The sequence below is a fragment of the Habropoda laboriosa genome, unplaced genomic scaffold (genome assembly GCF_001263275.1).
Source record: "Habropoda laboriosa isolate 0110345459 unplaced genomic scaffold, ASM126327v1 scaffold92, whole genome shotgun sequence".
In the NCBI taxonomy this organism is placed as follows: Eukaryota; Metazoa; Arthropoda; class Insecta; order Hymenoptera; family Apidae; genus Habropoda; species Habropoda laboriosa.
Window position 1 is genome coordinate 2,072,071 of NW_017100268.1, and position 20,254 is coordinate 2,092,324.

The 20,254-nt window shown below is 42.2% G+C and overlaps 1 protein-coding gene across 1 annotated transcript in view; it reads right to left on the bottom strand.

Moving 5' to 3' along the window:
- LOC108573396 (protein vestigial) overlaps nt 1-20,254 on the bottom strand; it is a 126,124-nt gene that overhangs the window by 9,983 nt on the left and 95,887 nt on the right. Inside the window, exons 3-6 of the mRNA XM_017935838.1 lie at nt 20,175-20,251; nt 19,297-19,455; nt 8,875-8,998; nt 7,301-7,527 (exon numbers count right to left, since the gene is read on the bottom strand). Of these exons, the coding sequence (XP_017791327.1) occupies nt 7,301-7,527; nt 8,875-8,998; nt 19,297-19,455; nt 20,175-20,251 (587 nt within the window). The remainder of the gene's footprint in view (nt 1-7,300; nt 7,528-8,874; nt 8,999-19,296; nt 19,456-20,174; nt 20,252-20,254) is intronic.

Sequence of the window (20,254 nt, forward strand, 5' to 3'; positions counted from 1 at the left end):
GATAACGAATCTCGCTCGTAAATTCGTCTCTGTTCGCGGCCGCCGGGAAATTAATGCTCACTCGGAAAGATAAAAGTACGCGAACCGCATTAAATTAACATGCTCGGATCCAGTTCCACCGTCCTGTGAATGTTGCCCAGCGGTTTCTCGGTTCCGCGGGCGCGTTCTTTCGCAACTTTTCAACTTCCCGTTCGAAGAAACGGTCTCGTTACGATTTTTCCGTGAAATCAACTTTTCGTCGACGATACTCGCCAATTTTCCGTCGAATTTCGCACGTCAGGCACGCTTAACTTTTCTAACGAACTTTGTGCAAATTGGAAATGACGATAAATGGCAAGGAAACGAAACGGGAAGAATTGCAATCGAAGGAATAATTCTTCCGCGATGCAATTATCGACAAATGGAGAGTGTTTAATTAAAAATCATTTGGCGGTATTTGATGGTCAAACGTTTCAAAGGAACCTTTGTGCTCGACGTTGATTGTTAAATGCACTTGTGATAAATTAAACGAAACAATGATTCTGTCCTTTGATGAATTCTTTTACTCGACGAATTCCGTAACGATGGCATTGAACGTCAAATTCGTCGCCATTGAGCGACATAATAACAATTGTGCATTTTTCGTTTGAACAATGAGAGGTGATTTGAAAAATTCACTGTCCTTTAAGGAACGTGAAATCTACCGAAATTTTCGCTATTTCGAGATAATTTGAAAAGTGTCTCTATGAAATTAGAAAAAGTATAAATTTCAAGTACATTCTAATTTTCATTTACCGTTACTATTATAATTGTAAATTAATTTGTTCCACTGTAATTACCTAATCAAATTAAAAACTTCTCACGTTCACCCTCCCTTCAATTTACATTACTCTGAATTCACAACAAATCAACATCACGTGCAACCTTTTTTCCATAAGAGCGAGTCCCGTCGAGAAAACCTTAATCTTTCCCGCAGATTTCTCTTCCTCGAATCGCCGATCGATTCTCCGAATCCGTTTCCACCGTGGGAATAGAAAACATGCAATTACTATTATCTCAACAATACCACCGTTTGCACACCTTTAAATCACTACTTCCGCCAAACTTCTATCGCATACGCAGATCTTTTTACCTTCGATTCTCACAAAACACTTCTTCTCCCTTCTTTCTCAAACGAAGAGACCAAGTGCAACGGAAAAACGAACCGACAAACAAACTAAAGAAACAGAAGAAAGATACGAGACTCAAAGTAACACAATTTCTATCGCTGCATAAATGATCGATTCAATTTTCACGAAACACTTCTCTTCTTTCATTTCTATCATTTTCTGGAACGAAGAGGAAAAGCAAAAGAAAGAAAGAAATATCAAAGTAACACAATTTCCATCGCTGAATAAACAAACTTCTGTCGTATAGATCGGTTTTACCTTCGATCCTAACAAAACACTAAACTTCCCTTCTTCACTTCTCCCACCTTCTCAAACGACGAGGAAGTACAAAGGAAAAAAAGAACGAACAAGCAAACTAAAGCAAAAAAGCAAGATATAAGACTCAAAGTAACACAATTTCCGTCGCCGCATAAATTATCGTCATCGTCGTCGTCGTCGAGTGCGCGCGATCGGCGCGTTGAATTCGTCGATGTAACAGCCGGTGACGGGCAATTAAATTAATGATTTCGCAGAAGTAATAGACATACACGAGGCCAGTCGGAGAGAAGCTGGTGGGAGGGGGCAGGCATAAAACCGCCGACAGAAACGTCACGCGGTGCGCCATGACCATCTACAGTGGTCCGGCGTCGTCGGACGTCACACAGTAATTGCGATTTATTTCTCTTAATCGCGCTTAAACGGCAGCCAATTTATGCCGGTCGAGTTAATTTTACGCAATTATATAATTACCAGGCGGATCGCGGTACGGCCTAATCGGGGTGCCAAAGCGGCGTTCTAATGGCGGCACTTCAGATTCGAAGACGCCGCGGGGACGCTTTTGCCGCGCTCTTGCCGGCGTCGAAACCGACTCCGAAATTACCTTCTCACACCCTTCAACACGCGAGCTTACTTCCACCGCTCGTTTAAAACTCCTAGGACTTGCGCCGTGTCACGAACAGACGATTTCGAAGGTACGAAATGAACCTACCGATTGAACGGTGATTTTTCTGCTCGATACTCCAATTGGGTTACAGATCTTTCCTTGATTCGAAAATGTTTCTTGGCTGTATTCGGAAGGTTGCAACTTTTTTTTTAGACAGATGAAATCATTTTTGACTGGATTGCGAACGTTTGTTGAAATTTTGAAATTTCAGGGTATTCGAAGATTTCGTAATATTGGGCTGGAACAAAAGTTCGTAGAATTTGTAAATTCTGGGAGGATGGAATCACGAAACTGCCTCAAAGATGGCGAAAGATAGTTCTACACATGTACAAATATCTAAAGTGTCTTTGAATTTCACTTAAAAAACGCTACAAACTTCTTGTCAACCCAACAGTTAAATTAGAAAATTTAATTTCTCCGAAAATTGAAAAATAGTACTTGCAATACCAGTTTTTGTCATTCGTCGATCAATCTGTATTTTGTCAACGCATACATACTCAAAGGGTTAATAACTACTCGTTTCTTTATGTTCAATCACGTCGTATTTTAAATCTCCCGCCTCTTTTATTTTGCACGTAGATTTGTTAATACCTAAGCAACGTGCTACCTCTGAAAATCCATCGAGTGCAACAGATCAATGGAGACGCAATTTACCCGCGTTCGCTGTTCGCCAAGAAGTCTGATCCCCGCAAGATTCCCTCGAAACCCGCAAATTCTCCGTTCCCCCTCATGTATCTCAACGAAATTCCCAAAAATCTGGTCCGCGGCACGATGACGTCCTTTTTCAATTGGTCTTGACGAACCGCGGAGAATCGGCATTCGTTGGGGCGAAGAAAGAGGACAGGCCGCAAGTCCTTCCTTATTTATTCATTAATTTCCAGAATCGATGTTTGACGACGAGGTCGCGGCTACTTGGAAGCAGCGAGCGTGCACAGGGCCCTTACGGTAGCACACGCCAGTTAGAATAGTGAGCGTTGCCGGCATTCCGGCGAGTAAATTCTTGAAAACTCGTTTGGTCGGTCCGATCCGCGAACCAACTCTCAATCTGCGCCCATACAACGAGGCGCGCGCGTGCGATGTAAGCGTTTCCTAAATTGGCCCTAAATCTCTGCCCGTTCGTTCCTGGGAGCCTCCCAACCGGCCACGCCAAAATTTTTCACACAGCTCCTCGGTGAAATTTCTTCGAGACGTCGGCGTGATCTTCGGAAAATCTCCAGGGGTCGAGTTTTGGGTAAACGTTTATTGCTTGTTTGACGACAGTAAACGTTGGGGTGTGGGTGAAAATTATCTTAGTGGAAGATTTCGTGTTTCGTTAAGGAGACGAGTTTCGGTATTGAAACGCAGATGGAAATTAGTGTTTCAACTTGCACTTTGCAGACGGGGAGAGACGACTTACGGTTAGAAACATTCGGTATTTCTTTATTTTAGATTATTTCAAAGAATCTTCTGTAATACATTTAAAATCGCCATCTTTAACGCGACGCGAGGCTGTCGAAATTCAAATATCATTGCATTAGGTTCACTTCTTCGTTAACGCGGTTTGGTCTAATTAATAGTTATTGAAATTCAAAATTTTCTCAGTATTCATCTTCATTCTGTACTATCGAAGTCCCGCGATCCAGGATAAATTTCTTAATTAATTTAATTCAAGAATAAAGGGGAGAAGAGAACTTTTCAAGTGATTTAATTTAAAATATTATTGCTAAAATTATAACGCGAATTGCTATACATATGATAAAAAGTAGAAGTTCTTACAACAAATGTGAAAAATATATTGCTCTGTGTGTTCTTTTGTACAATACAAATTTTTTGAACAATTACCACAAAATCAAGAAACGAAGGGCTACGTTTAGTAGAAGAAACTCGAGATTGAAAATAATGGAATATTTAAATCTGATAAAAAAAGAAACGAAATGGAAAAGGTAAGGTTCTTTAATAGTTGTCAAGCTGAAATGGCCAAAATGGCTACCGAAAGAGGGTTGAAACCATGGCGTATCGAATCAGTGACAGCGAGAGGGATGAGAGTGCTAAAGTGAAACTCTAGTATCGATTTTCGTCCCTTGAATTCACCATACATGGAACATGACCATGGCACACCGTTTTCTCTCCCCTATTCTACATCCCTTTATCGTTTCCGAAGTTAAACTATTTTGCATTTTAAAACATTTCAACCTATGACTTTCTTAAACGTTTTCTTGCGAAACTGAATGTTCAATAAAATTGTTATTCCCATCACATCGAAAGCAAATCGATTTTGAATATAAACGTGAAATTAGCAAAATTAAAAATACTGCGAAATTTTACGCTGCTGAGAAGTATCCATATTTAAATTGAAAAAAAAAATTACAAGGGTTAAACTTTCGTATAATTAATAAATTTGTTTCTCTATTTTATGTTACTTATGTCTCGTTGTAACATAAAGTATTTTAATTCAATATTCATAATGTTTCCCCGCACTGATTAGGCTTTCAAGAATACTATTAGACGAATACTCGTATAAAATCAATAATAATTTGAAGCCCTTTTCACGAATTCTCTTTATTTAGCCACTACAAAACTGTAATAATAATTTTAATACGAATTTAAGGAGTAAATTAAACAAACTCATTTGCAACCTTCATTTGTACTAATCATATTTTCAAAACCACTCGAACACGAATATTCCTGTGAAATCAATAATAACAATTGAGCTCTTTAAACTTTACCAATACATTCAAATCTTCCTAATTTAACCACCACAACTTCAAAATATATTAAACAAAGTTAACACGAACCAAACAATTCACCTTTCCCTAACAAACTACCCTAAATCACATCCCCCAAAATTCCAAACAACCTTCAAAACGATGAAAAATAACCAATTCAAACAATCCGCGTCACGAAGTCCTCAAAAACTCTCGTTTCGAAGCGGAAATCGCCAAAGATGACACCTATAGCAACCAACGGGTCGTTGTTGGACGAAAGGACAGGGTCCGCGATAAAAATAAAGCCGAAGCGAAAGACGCGGATATTCTGAACCCGTGGGTAGAAACGTTGCATCAGAAGTTACGAACGTATTACACGAAATCGCGTGACTGGCTGCCTTGGTAAAGCGGAAGGCGTGCTGGTTGCAGCGACGTGCAGACAAATGGGAGTGGTCTCCGCAATCACGATGGGCGTGGTGCTTTCACGGCGTGCTGCAGCTGCACCCCGCGCTGCACAGCTCGTGTGCGATGCATTTGCGTTCGAACGTGCTGGCGAATCGCGCGACGCGAATTTACTCGTAGCGCCAAACATCCATCGTTTCGAACTTTCCGCAATTCCCTAGAATCGTGGAGTCGTTTCGCTCGTTTTCGATAATTTGAGTAACTTAGAAAGAGGAGACACTTCTTGAGAAGCGAGTGACCATTTATTGTAGTACGTTATGGAAAGGGAAACGTGGAATTCTTTTGTTTACGTATTGCTCAGGATCAACAGGTGGCTCGCAATAATTAGCAGAAATAAAGTTTCGATGTAATTGGTGCAATGTAATTTTGCAACTTGTGCTCGAAATTGTATCGATATTGTGGAAGAGCGATTGATATCTAGATAATTTATTTAGCAGGAGAAGACGTTTCTTGAGAAGAGAATAATTATTTTTATGGTGAATTATGGAAAGGGAAACGTGAAATTATTTTGTTTACGTATTGCTTGGATCAACAGGTGGCTCACAGTAATTAGCAGAAATTACATTTCGACGTAATTTTTCGACCTGCGTTCCAAGTTGCACTAATATTTCTAATCGTTGGGTATTGCAAATTACATTAAAAAGCACGCGAAAACTACCCTTCAACCCCAAATCCAAAACTTTCATCCACTCTCGAATTTACTACAAATTACAACCGTGGAAAATCAAACGAGATCTTCAATTCGCATTTACTACATACCCCTCAATCTTTAATTTTCGCGAATACCCAATCGATCCACGGTTACACGATCCCGTACAATCGTGGACAGTGCCGAAAACACGGGAGAAAAAAAAAAAGAGAGGAGGACGCATCGCGGTCCGGTGGGTTTGCACCGAAGGGGCGGACGAAGCGGGCTTTTTACCTACGATTTACATGATAAATCTCGTCGGAGGAGGATCGACTCGACATCAAAGTTGGAAGGCCGAGAGTGCAGCGTCGTTTGCGGCGGACGGCAGAGGGAGTAGAGGCAGAATGGCGCGCAGGTAGCGCGCAAGAAAGGTCGGTCGGCCCCTCAGATGCTCGCAATTAATAAGAGCTTAATGGAGGCCGATATAGCGCTGCCACGCTCTCGAGGACCGTGCTTTCTTCATTGTTCTCCCACCGAAATCATCGATGCCGACGACAAAAACCGACGGCACGGCCGTAAAACATTTCGCTCCGTTCCTCGTGTGTATACTCTCCAAGGTGCCCGGGACACGTCGCGGCAAAAAGGGCCGCCCTGTTTTGATTCTCGCAGCCCGCTGTCGAATTATATAAGAAACAGGGAAAGCTTGTCCCTAGTGCGGGAATTAGGGGACGTGGAAGAAGCGTGGATGGAATTCGGGGCAGGTCTGTTGCCGCGGGAAAATTACGAACGAGCAAACGCGCGATTGGAGTTCGATGAAGTAGAAAGATGACAGAATTTTTAATCGATAGAATTCGTCGAGTAAGTGACGAATGAAAAATTGACAGAGTCGAGGGATCGTTTAGTCTGATGGGAAGATATCGAAGAGATTTACACGATTTTAATAGTTAGCTCGAGATATTTGAGTAATAGTTGTTGAAAATTACCGATCTCTGTAAAGTAGCATTTTCTGTAATTCTCTGAATTCTAGGTACGTAAACTTGGTATTTGTAAGAATGAACGCAAATGAAGCAAGCATCGTTAGAATAAAAATTGAAAGCTTGACGAGACAAAGATTTCTACATACGTAAACTTGTAATTGTTTTACTATAAATTGAGCACAAGTGAAACAAACTTATTTTAAATTTGATTTCAAAACCAAAATGCTCAGACTACCATCACTCACCCATAACAAATCAAATTAAATAAAAAACACCATCGTCTACTTATGAAACATAAAACCAAGACACAAACATAAATTGAAGTTAAGTTCACTACAAAACAAAACAAAGAAAAAAAAAAAAAAAGAAGTAAAACACGGAATAAAGCTAATCCGAGAAACTCTGCCTGGCATTCTTGACTCGTCGAACGCTGCGAACGAAGTCTAATGTTAAAAGGTAAGGTTCGTGACGGTACTCACCAGAGAGGGGTGCGTAAGGACCGTGTGGATAAGGGGGTGCGGAGGAAGCGTCGACGAGCGACTGCGACGGCGTCGCCGAGGGCCAGTCCTTGTAGGAAGCCGCGGGGTGCGCGTGATGCGCCGCATGGTGGGACGTATGGTGTCCGAGTCCTCGCGCACCACCCAACAGCAGACCGCCGTAACTCGTCACGGCCGCCATGTTATGGTGGTGATACTCGTGCACAGCCCTAGAACAGATCGTGAAAAATCGTTTTCGACGTCTCTGCTTCAGATACTTATTACACGAGTTTGGCGATTGGTACTTCACACGTTCGACTGGGAAAAGAGAGAGAGGGGGAGAGGGAGAATGAGAAAGAACAGGGTGAACGTGTGAACGTAAAGAAACGATCGAACAAAAAAAAAAAGAACCGGAGGAAATGAGAGGGAGCGGGAGAACGAGAGAGAAAAAGGAGGCACGAAAGAGAAGGAGAGAAAGAATCCTCGATATCGTGCCTCTTCTCAAGAACGGTGACAGACTGGTAATTTATACGGCGGCCGACGCGAGATCAGCGCTAAAGATCTCTCCGAGCAGGGGTACCTGCTCCCGACGGTTTTCTGTATTTTTCACGTCTCGTTTTCTCTTTGCCTTCATTCTCTTTCTTCCTCTCCCTCTCTCCTACCCCCTCTCGGCATCGCGTCGCTTCTTTTCTTCTTCTTTACGCTCCTTTAATCTACCCTCTCGTTCTGACACGCGAGCACATCGCTCGAACGGTCTCTCTCTTTCCCACCATCTCTCGTGATTTTTCTCCCATTTTTTGTCCCCTTTTCAGGCGACGATCCCCCCGGTATCGTTTCCCTCTCCTCGACCTCAAACTCTAACCGTGCGCGCCGCGACATTCGTTTCCGACGGTTTATCCCGGCAGGCTATCGCGTAATGAGCGTGTCGCGCCTGCCGGAGGTGGATTTTTGGAATGCGCGAAGCATCGGCCGCATTATCGTCCGTCGTCGATTAATCACACGGCTGGTTCTCGCGAGGCGTGCGCGCGCCAAACGAACGGCGCGGAGCTATACTCTTCGAATTGAAAATGGAGCGAACCCCGACCGGATCACAGATTCCTCGGAGAGATTCGTCTAATTAAGGACCACGCTTCTGGTGATACGGTCGCGTTAGCGGGAATAAGTGGAACGCGAAACGGGGACAAAGTGGCTGTTGATATTCGTTTGTAAATAAACGAGCTCGAATGAAATTGCGAATGAGAGAAATTAAGACGCTTTGATTAAGTTAATACATCGAGATACGCTTGATATATTTCTTTCTCCTCCGGTGTCCTGAAAACGTTTCTCTCTCGTAAATCAGTCGAATTAACGTTGATAGTTGGTCGATCGAAGAGAGTTTTCAGCGTACGAGAGAAGGAAGAAATGTTATTTCTGCGAATGAAATCAAAGGAGATCTACCGCTATCGGGGACAATTGGAGACTGGAAGAGAGAATGTCACTTGTTGAGAATTTCGAGAGGATAGTGTATCGGGACAGATTGTTTCTATAACGTAGGAATATATTTGAAGGATAACACTAGGAATGTTAAGAACGCTCACCTGTGGTGATACTGTGAATAATGCGGATGCCATGGATCCGTTGAATACTCGTAGACATCACCAGGATGCTGGCTGTTCCAGAAGGAAGCGGGGAAGTTCCTCATCGACATGGGGGGGATGTTTTCTGTAAAAGAATAAATCCTGTTACTTCTTTCCTGTATACTGAATCGAAGGAAAATTCTTGTACAAATATCTTCACTTCAAAATTTCATATACACTATTGTTCGTAAGTTTAATCGTGCAATGCAAAGGTGCGATGTAATTCAATTCGTTTCAAGTTTTATCTCGAATTCGACAGAGTGAAGTTTATCATTCCCGCCAAATTTACTTTTTTTCTATTAGTTGCTTTCGATTTTACTGCATTTTAACGGATGCGATTAAATTTCGCAAAGTTTCAATTGCCGTCAGGATATTCTTCTTCTTACAATGAAAATTTTGCATCCAAATTCCAAAAAGAAAATGTGTAAAAATTAAAACCAAAGTAACAATAATCTCCGAGGATCATTGCTAATAAAATTCAATTCCACGAAATTTCTAATTTCGACGCTAATCAATATATCACCAAGAAAAAAAAAAAACAAAAACAAATAAATCACAGAGTAAGCATAAACGATATACCATCGACACTAACTCACACAGTAACCATAATCGATCCATCCCTATCCTAGACGGCTCGTCGTTCGAATCGGCGCAATAATTTCTCTTCGAAAGTCTAGACTTAGGTCCCCGACCGAGGGAAGAATGTTTATTAAAATATTTGTATTGTTTCCCACGGGTCAGCACGCGATTCTGCCGAGGGCTCACGATAAACGGGTAGCCGGATCCCACGGGATCGAACCGCGCGACAGAAAGGTACCGCTCGGTTGTTTTACAAGCGACCACTCCAAAGCCAGAAGCTTGTCGTGTATCCTCCCGCGAGTCTCCGGGTCCTTGGTCCCGGGATTCCTTTTTCTCTCACGAAACTCCTTCGGCCAATCCAAACACATATTCGAAGGTTGAACCAAAGAGGTCGTATATACCCAGCCGACGATTTATACTTCTAATTCCTCCTCTCGCTCTTCCTCGATCTCATCTTCTCCTCTCCTCTCCTCTCTGGTATCCCATGGAAAATCTGTCGGCTAATTTATCCTAAACTTTACGAATTACTGCCATCCGAGGTTACCGATGTCCATTATTCTCGGATAATTCTTAACTCTTCCTTCATTTCACCGGGACATTTTAATCTTGCGCGCGATATATCACCCTGATGAGTTCATATTTCTACCTTATGGCTGCTTTTCCCCCTTTCTCTCGGTATTAAGGACCGTATCAGAGATATCCGTTTCTCCGGGACAGAAAAAACTTCAACGATTCGAATTTGTTTCTCAACGTTTACACCGTAATGAAGTTGCGTGTTTAATTCGAACCCGTTTAACCTAGTTCGGTTTCGTTAGTATGTAGCTGGCTGCTACAAAATTCATCTTCATTTGTTCAGGTAACGCGTTAATTACGATGCTCGCCGTTTACGGATCATCGGGAATACGTGTAAAAAGTGACATACTGCAAGACTGATAAAACATAATCATGAATTATTCATTCCCGTGTTGCGCAACCTACCGGTATCGATTGATACACAGTGCTTAATGTACCATAGTTTATCTTTAATAGACGACGCTTACTTGTGTACGACATGCGCGATAATTATCGAATGCGACGTTAATAAGCCTCGAATAAATCCCCGGAACAGGAAAATTACGTTAATTCTAGCACAGAGGATTGTCTACGCTGATGGAATTACACAGAGAAACAAGAAAGTACCTTCGCGATCACTTGAGCAAATAACACGAACAAAAATTATCAAGTTTGAATAATCCTGTCCTCTGCATTCGTGCAAGTATTATGAAAGTGTAATTCAAAATTTTCCGAGTGGCCTCGATAAAGTCCAAATTCACCGTTTATCGAAGCAATTCCTACGCGTCTTCTCGGTATAAACGCTATTATCTTCCTCGACGCGAGTTTCACCTGGAAGAAGCATCAAAAAAATTCCCTTTCGATCTCCGAATCCTCAAAGGGTTCAGGACGATACTGTAATCCGATTGGGTATCGGGTCGTCCCGGTAACAACAGACCCGCGACACTTTCAGCATAAAGAAGCCATGGGGCCGCATTGTTTCCCACGCGTGGAATGCCAGGACGAAGGAGGAGGAGGAGGAGGAGGAGGGGAGGTTCAGAAAGAGGGCTCGTATAGCCGACGAAACGCGTAAAATATACTTTCTCGTCGACGTCAGAGCGTTAACCGGGGCTGCGGATTGGCCGAGCGGCACCGCGTCATCCTCCTACACATGTATCAAGAAAGATTGACTAACTATCGCGTTAAATATTGCGATTTGCTTACAGGGGGGGGGGGGGGGGAGCTCTCGTCCTTCGTTCCACGTCCTTCGCCCTTCCTCCAACCCCCTGCTCTCCCTTCTTTGGCTCCTTCTTCGCCGTCTCACCACCTCTCCCTTTCTTCTCTTCCTCGCTAGCTCTCTCTCTCTCGTTCTCTTTGCCCTCCTTCCCATTCCTCTCTGGCCCGAGAGCTCGCTAGCCTCGGCCGACTGTCCTTTATTTATTAACGCAATTAAAGAAACAGAGTGTCGAGCGTCCACGGCCAGCTTTCTACTGTGCCGATGCCGCGGACCGGCTGCACGCTCTTGGGGAGAGCCAGGGAAACGGGCAGGATTCAATTCTATGCGGACGCGGCTCTGACGAAGGCAGAAAGGGTTGTCGATGAGAAATTTCGCATCGGGGAAACTGTCTGACCGCATAGATTCTGTGGATTTGAGGGTTTTGCGGAGGTGTGTCTGGCTGTTTTTGTTGCTTTACGGTTTGAAGGGAACGAAGTGGTTTCGAGGAGAAGAGGGAGAGATTTTGATGATAGAGTGTAATTGATTATGAAAGCATATTTGCATCTTAGAAACTGTGTGACCGCTTGGATTCTGGATTTGAGGCTTTCGTAAAGTTAAAATTACCTGGTAGTAAATAGTACGAAGCAGTTTCGAGAAAAGGGAGAGATTTCGTTGTTCGAGTGTAATTAATTATGAAATTTGAATCTTAGGAACGGTGCGAGCACCTGGATTCTGGATTCCAAGCTTTCGTAAAGCTATCTGGTGTACCTTTGATAGGGGACGAAGGTGTTTTGAAAAAAAACAGGGAGAGATTTCGTAGATACGATATGTTCTCATGCACGTCGTAAAGTATAATTAATGATTCAGGATAGCTGTTAACGCCGAGTGCTCCGAGTCGCGTAAATTATAATACGGTCATACTGGTTTAACATCGATAACCGTACGCGCAGCGATCATAAATCACTAGGATCAATATCGAAAGCGTGAATGTTAATCATAACCAATCAGATAAGGTAATCACATGTCTCACTGTGGAAAGCTGTCTCGTTTCGTAACGTTGTGTCACGGTTTACTGTGTTAATCGAAGGGAATGCATTCTCAATTTGTTCTAAATATTTGTCAATTTTGACAGAGCTCATAATTCTTTATCACATCATTGCTATTAAAACATTAAGCATACTCGTCTTATTAATCTCTCGATATCTCTAAACTGGTAACGCCATTTAACCCTTTCGCGACCAAATTGCATACTTTTTAAATTTATTATTTGTCCATCGATCGTCGCGTTTATAACGTCCCACTTGTCACGAAAGGGTTAACCCGTAATAAACAAACGAATCACACGGAGAAAAATTCGCGTTTTACGATTCATTTCACTTAAAATTTCCACTCGTCGCCTATTTACATTAGTGTCACACACCGTTAATCATCTGTCACGTCCACAGCAACAAGTTACACTAGCCACAGACCAAAAGAAATCACCGATACTTTTATCAACCTAAACTGCTCTTCATCTCCAACCGACCGAAAAAAAACCAACAATCTGCGAACCGCTAAATAAAACCTAACTCAAGTAGATTCACGAGCCAGCCTCGCATCATCAATTTTTTCCCCGACTCCGTTCATTTTCCCCAGCGAGAGCCTGTAATGATTCACTTTTAGCTGTTCACCGAGCAAAGTCGACATCGATCGTTCGCCCACGGCCGCGATAGCTCGATACAAATGTAGCCGGTAAATCTTCGGCGACGCGGTGTTTCATTTCCGAGGGCCGCGGAAAATAATCGGCTGACACAAGAAACCGGGGGATGAGTTTCTCGCGTCGGTCGTGCTTGCTGCTCGGGCGTCGACGCGTGGCGTTGGCGCCACGCCAAAAGGTGCCTCTATAAAGACGTCGCGCGTCGCGGTGCCGCGATTCGTCAAAACGTAACCCAGAGCAGATTGATGTGGCGGTGCGACCGAATGGCTCGTTATTCTGATTGCGAGACGTGCACACACCCGGGCCACGGCCAAATAAACACAGACCCACCCCGACAGGGAGATCCAGATCCGCCGCGGAAACTAATGACGCGTTTCGGTCTATTTTCGATTTGTTAGCGACTGCGTCGAGATTCTGCACAACAATGCTATATAAGCTTGTGTATCTATGTACCGATTACGCGGCGACTTTTTTTTAGTAATTCTTTGGACGAAGAATTTAGAGATAAAGGGACGACGTCGATTATCAGTTTGGTTCAATTAGAAAACAAAAATTTTATTAGAATATATACAAGGTGAATCTCCTAACATGACTTCAAATAACTCGTAAGTTATTCATTGTACGAAAAAATGCTTCAAACAAAAGTTGCATGGTATCTAGGGGGACATACAGTGCTATAATTCGTTTTTTTATTACCTTACTCTTTTATTGAGATATTAGGGCCACCTTCAGTTTTTTAAATAGAACGTCTAATATTTTTTTTCGATAAATCGTCAAATTTTGCGCAAAAAAGTATCATACAGAGTGGGACTTAAAATGAATAATTACTGAGATATTTATAAAACAAGTAAACAAAGTCGTGCTAAGAATCACGTTGGCTGAGCGTATTTCCTAATAGAAGATTATTAATTTGAAGATATCTCAGTAATTATTCGTTTTAAGTCCCACTTTGTAATAATACTTTTTTACGCAAAATTTGACGATTTATCCGAAATCGAAAAAAAATATTAGACATTCCATTTTAAAAACTGAATGTGACCCTAATATCTCAATAAAAGAGTAAGGTAATAAAAAACAGATTAGAGCACTCTATATCTTCGAATAACTTACGAGTTATTTGAAGTCGTCATGTTAGGAGACTCACCCCTGTATATTAATAAAAACTTTTTATTTCTTTATGACAATGTAGTCTCGATTTGTACGGTATCTATTTCGCCATGTGACTTGAAAGTTACGTATTCATTTATCTACATTTTGCACGTCTCGTTTCATTTATTTACTGCTGTACTAATTCTTTATATTAATTATTAATATCTGCTTCTTCCATCAAAATGTAAAATTGCAATTAACCGTAATGTTTCTTCTCGTGAACGAAGAAAAAGGTACTGCTTTCGTCGTCGTCCCAAAAACAACACAAATATCACACCGTGTTGACTATAATTCGTCAAATGTAATGCACAATTCATAATATAGATTTAAATCCTCTCATTCATGCACAACCAAAGAAGAATATCTCTGCCCATGTAACGATCATCGTCGATCGCTTATCGAACGAATTTTCCCCCGTGGGAGAGTGAAAATTGAGCGAACGTCGAATAGAATCGTGCAGGTCGCGACGTTCTCAATTACGGCACGTTAAATTGCATCGTGTCATAGATTACACGGTAATTTTCATTCGTGTGATCCGCGGCATCGTGCAAGCGTACCACGGTGAAAAAGCAGAGCGCGCAGACCGAAGACTATCGCCGCTAATCTCGCGGCAGTCCCTTTGAAGACGCCACGCCATGTCAAGTAATTGCGTCTCTGTTGCGTCGCGTTGGCTGGCGAACGGGGCGTTAATTTGACGCCACCGACTGGAACGACGCGCTCAATTTCCCGAACTCAACGTTACCGCCGTTCCCGACGTCGGTATACTCATCAGAGCGACTGGCATACGCGCCACGATAAGCCGATCCCTCCCTCCTCCTCCTCCCTTCTTCGGCGGACGTTCCGAATTAACCCTTTGAGCGGAAGTATGCGCGCTGATAAACGCGTGTGATTTTTCAGCCCGCGACACGACGTCTACAGTGACTAAGAATGTTAGCTAATCTCGAGACGTGTCTATTTTTTACTTGCAATGACATCGCTATTCTTTTCCTTTCTCTCGCGTCAAAGAGTGACTATTTTTTTTCTAATTAGAAAGTCATTGGAACTTGAAATTTTGTTTATTTCCTTTCGAACCAAAGTGTAACTGCGAGTTGAGGATTCTTTTCTCTTTTTTTTTTTTTTTCTAATTAGAAAGTCATTGGAACTTGAAATTTTGTTTATTTCCTTTCGAACTAAAGTGTGACTGCGAGTTGAGGATTTTTTTTTCAAATTAGAAAGTGAACAAACGTCGAGGATTTTTTTAAATCAAAGAGTGACCAGAAATTGAAGATTTTCATTTCTGGGACTCACGAATAATTAGAAGCAAGGTGATTTGTTCGCACGTCTTGGAATTATTTTTAAAAGTAAATTGTATACATTAAGTATATTTAAGGTACGTTTTCACGTGACTTTTACTGTCGACGAAATGTCACGCCGTCTTCATTATCGCTAAATCGCGTCATTTTCATTTTCACGTGTACCGTGTCTGATAACGACGAGACAACTCTACTTAAGCGCGTCTAAATAGCGACAGAAGCGTAAGTAGAATAAGAAATCTGATTTTACGGTCAGGCACTCGATACACATCGAACTCTTCGATTAATAGCATTGAATCAATTCGAAAGTACACCAAATGCAACTTTTCCATTGCAAACAGTCATTCCCCTAACTGTGCAACGCGTCGTCAATTTTCATCCGCAACTGCAATTTCAGACGCGACACTCGTGTATTTTCGCCTAGCTTAATCTTCGACGTTCTTTTTACCACGCGGATGGATATTTGTGTCCACGTACTACGTCGCCACTTTGTTCCTACCACGCGAAACCGACTTGCCTTCTTTTCACTCATTAGCTGGTGAAATATATTATCGGCGTATGCGCCGAGCTAATAACGTCTTTAGCTAGCCTGCTCGAGACCCGGTTAATTGATAACACCAAGGGGAGTAGCGTGATTAAGGGGTACATATAGCAGATCTAGGAGCACGGGAGTGCCCCTTTGATGTGCCGTGCAAATCATGCCTCGTGTCCAATCCTGTTTGATAAGACTAGCATGCTTTGATAACGGTACGGCGATGTTTTTTTCACCGTGAAAAGATGCGATTGGCTTCCGGTTCGGCAACTAGTTCCAACGTATAATATAAGAGATTTTTGTTGGTATTACGGACGTCTCTTTGGTTCCACGTATTTCCATTAGGATGCGTATATAATAGGAAGGACTTTTAAATTCAAATACTAGGAGTATGCGGTTAATTAAATTTTTTAAATAATTTCTTCAGCTTTACGACTTTAATTACATCGTTTATGTTCTACTTGATTACTGTTATTCGCTGATTTTTTCCGATGGCTTATGGTACATAATTATGAACATCTGAGAAACAGAATTCTTTTCCGAAGTAATTTAAAATCGCAGAAAGAATTCGATATCTTATTTAATACCTCATCTTCCCTATTCGAAGAGTGCAAGAAGCACTCAACGGAGAACAGATATCACGTACTACCCCAAAAATGACTGTCAGAGATACTTTAAAAGAAAAATTAGAAGCGCCTCCTTATAATTACTCGAAGCTGTATAAAACAAAGCGACCGAAGAAATGAACTATAAATATTACATACTAGCCTCAAGAATAACTATCAAATGTCCTTAAAACAAAGAAGAAATTATCTCCTTATAATTCCTCGAAGCTGCAGAAAACAGAGCGACCGAAGAAACAAACTATAATACAAATATTGCGTAGATACTACCCCAAAAAATGACTGTCAAAGATACTTTAAAAGAAAAATTAAAAGTCGCCTCCCTATAATTAATCGAAGCTGTATAAAACAAAGCGATCGAAGAAATAAACTACAAATATTGCACACTACCCTCAAGAACGACTCTCAAAGGTCCTTAAAAAAAAAAAAGAAGAAATTATCTCCCAACAACTCATCGAAGCTACATATCGAATAGAAATAAACGACACAATCGAATCTCGAATTGAAGAACTCCATGCGACCCTCCCGCGAAACTATTCAATTTAATAAGACCGCGTAACGTCGGCGATAGCCCCGGAAGCTCGCAGCACCGACCGCAAACACATGCCGGCAGTGCGTTCAAACAGTTCCAAGCCCTTCTTATCGGCTACCTTTCTCCCTTGATCTTCACGCAGAGGGTGTCTTTGTTCCCGAGCACACGTTCACCGGTAAGAGACGTTCGCTCCTTGTACGTATGTTAGCCGGCATACCGCGGCTAAAACTGTCTCCTTCAGCGTTGTCTCTTCGTTCCCCGTCGACCCTCCTCACTCTCTCCCTCTCTCTCACTCTCTCTTTCCTCGCCCCTGGTACGCTTCACGGCTCTCCCTGAGTCAGCGTGCATCTCGTAGGCCGAGAGCAGAAGCTCTTAATTTACCTTTCCTACGCCGCGAAACCGTGGTCGCAATGGAACGAGCAAGTGCGGGGGGATGAACAAGGGAGGGGCTCCACGGAGCGGAGAGGCACACGGCACATAACAATTAGGTCGTGTTGTCTTGAATTCTAAGCAGGCTAGTGAACTGATCCTGAGGCACTGCCGCGAGATAAATGCAGCCTTAAACGATACCGATATAGACGAGCTGCTACGCCGATCGCTTGCCAAAGCTGTCTCTCTCGACCGCGACAACCCCCTACCCCCTGGATCCTGGCCTTTCTCGTTAACCGGCGCGCTCTTTCTTTCGGCAGCTTTTGGCCCTTCAAACAGAGGCGGGAGATCATTCGACCCGTCGCACCGACTAGCTCGCGCTGGTTCCACTCCTTTTCGGGCCTATATGAATGTTTCCCCTCTCTCGATTTCCTCTATTTGGCTCGTCGATATCCGTTCCGTTTTATCCTTTCTTTGTACAGCGTATGGGTACTTTTGACGGGTGTTTCTTCTGCTCGGGTTCGTTTAGTTTCAGCCAAGTTAGTCTACGTCCTCGCCAGATATAGGTAACGCACGACGTTCCTGAGTTCGTCGTTTTCGCTTACGGAAGCACTTTTGCAATTATCATTAAACAAGGGTCTTCTTTTGTCGATTCTTCGTTTTTCCGAGCATCGTCTCTGATCTTTCTTATACTTTTCTGCACTCTGATCCTTGCGTAGGCAACCGGCCATCCATTTCTACATTTTCTTTCAACATTCTATTACGTTCTCGTGAAAACGTAAAATCGCTTGGGATTTTGTTCCAAAGTTTCCGAAATAAAAACTGATGCAACTTGAAGTATTACTGTCTCTACACAGGGGTTAAATTAATCATTTTCTGTCCAAGCACCGTGCATTATCTTTGCCCGCATTTCTATCAGTTTCCATTCTTTTCAAACCTAACCCCTTCCTCCTCCCCTCCATTACTCCTCTACCCAGCTCCTCCGTTTCCGTTTGTTACTTTTTTCTCACCCTCGCTTCCTCTGTCCGCGGCGGAACTTCCACTCCTTCTTCTTCGTCTCCTTCCACGAGCCGACAGCGAGGGTTTTAGGTCCCCAAGTACGACGACGTACAATTGTTACGAGGCTTGTTAGCGTTGTCGCAGTCTAATGGCGCACTTTATTATCGGTCCCCGCTGGTTCCACGTTGGACGCGTTTAAATCACCGCCCTTTGATGCATTAGTCCCGGTCCCGGCTCGCGCCATCCGACCTTCGGCGACGCGCATGCTTCCCGATGACGTCGAACCACCGAAACGAGATCGTAATTGGAATGAATCGCGAGCAAGCATTTATTCTCGCGGACCTATACAACTGTCGGCTCGTTTGAGTTCTCGCATCGTGAACGTTCCCCTCTTTCCTCATTTCATACGTAACAATTACATATACGCGTTCTTACGAGGAGAAAATTCAAAATACCCAACAATGTTCGGTTAACTCTGAATACGCAGCGATGAAAAAGTTTCAGCTTCCTGAGAGAAATTCTATCTGAGTGTACGATAGAAGAATATTGCTGCCAAGTTTTATGGAAAACTGTAGTCACTAATATCTTAACGCAGGATGTGACGTTGGTTAAATAAAAAGAAAAAAATGACGTGTTTCACGATTAAATATGTAACTAACGTGTATCGATTTGAAAATTGAATACAATAATATCGCGACAACATGTCAACGAGATCTTTACTAATAATTTTATAACTTTAGCTTCTCCCGCCTTTTTTACTGTTCAATTTAAGAAAGTTAGAATAAGAATTAAGAAATAGAATTCGTCAAATTTCATTTCGTTTCAATGTTTAATTTGAACAAAATTTTTGACAACGATTGCTCACCCTTCAGTTTGTCGTGCGCCAGTGCCCTCTGAAAGTGTTCCTCCACCTCGGACGCAGCGTCCCCTCGATAATGAGTGACGACCAGGCAGTTTGGATTCAAGTACTCCGCTCTGCTCTCGCCGTCGTCTGAATCCTCCGCTGCGGTACCAGTACCTACGGCTATAAGCCAGTTAGAAAGGGCAAATTTGTCATAACTTGATTAATACTAGATAGTAGTATAACGGGGCACATTTACCTACGAAATATTGCGCAACGATAAATTACGATAAATTAAACAACTTTATCAGTTGCGGAATATTCCTTAACGGTGAATTTGCATATACTTAAATATTATCTTTTCGCGAGACATCAGAATGCTGATAATTGTCGACCATCGTTTATCTTCAATCTTTTAACCGGTGAACGTGAATTGATTTAAAAATGCCTCTTTTATTTAGCATTTCATCGATCAATTCCTCATTTTTAATCTAATCAATTATTTGTTATTTAAAGCACTTCATCCTGTTTCCCAAAATTAAGAATAGTCTTCGACCAAAAAATGTATCAGTTAACTTTCTTCTCCTGGAATTTCTTGTTTATCTGTCGATCAGATTTCTAATTAAAAGTCTTCGAGATTTTTATGCATTTATGGAAAATCTGAAGGCACAAAAATACACAGAATGCGCATTCTAAGCAACAATACATAGATAAACCAAAAATGTAGTACTCGTTGTGACGTTCAATCAATAAATCAATAAAAATATCCGCAGTGTAGTAATTAATACTAAATTGGGAACAATTTTTGTACTGAAGAGAGATATATGCGTCCCGCTGGTCACGAAAGGGTTAAAACGTTCGAGTAAATTTGTGGAATAAAAAGTATTCCTCTTTCAACTCACCGTCCGTCGGTCTGTCATCGTCTAACGTCCTCGAGGGTTGTGAAGTGGATGTAAGGGGCCGTGGTTGAGGAGTTGGTCTT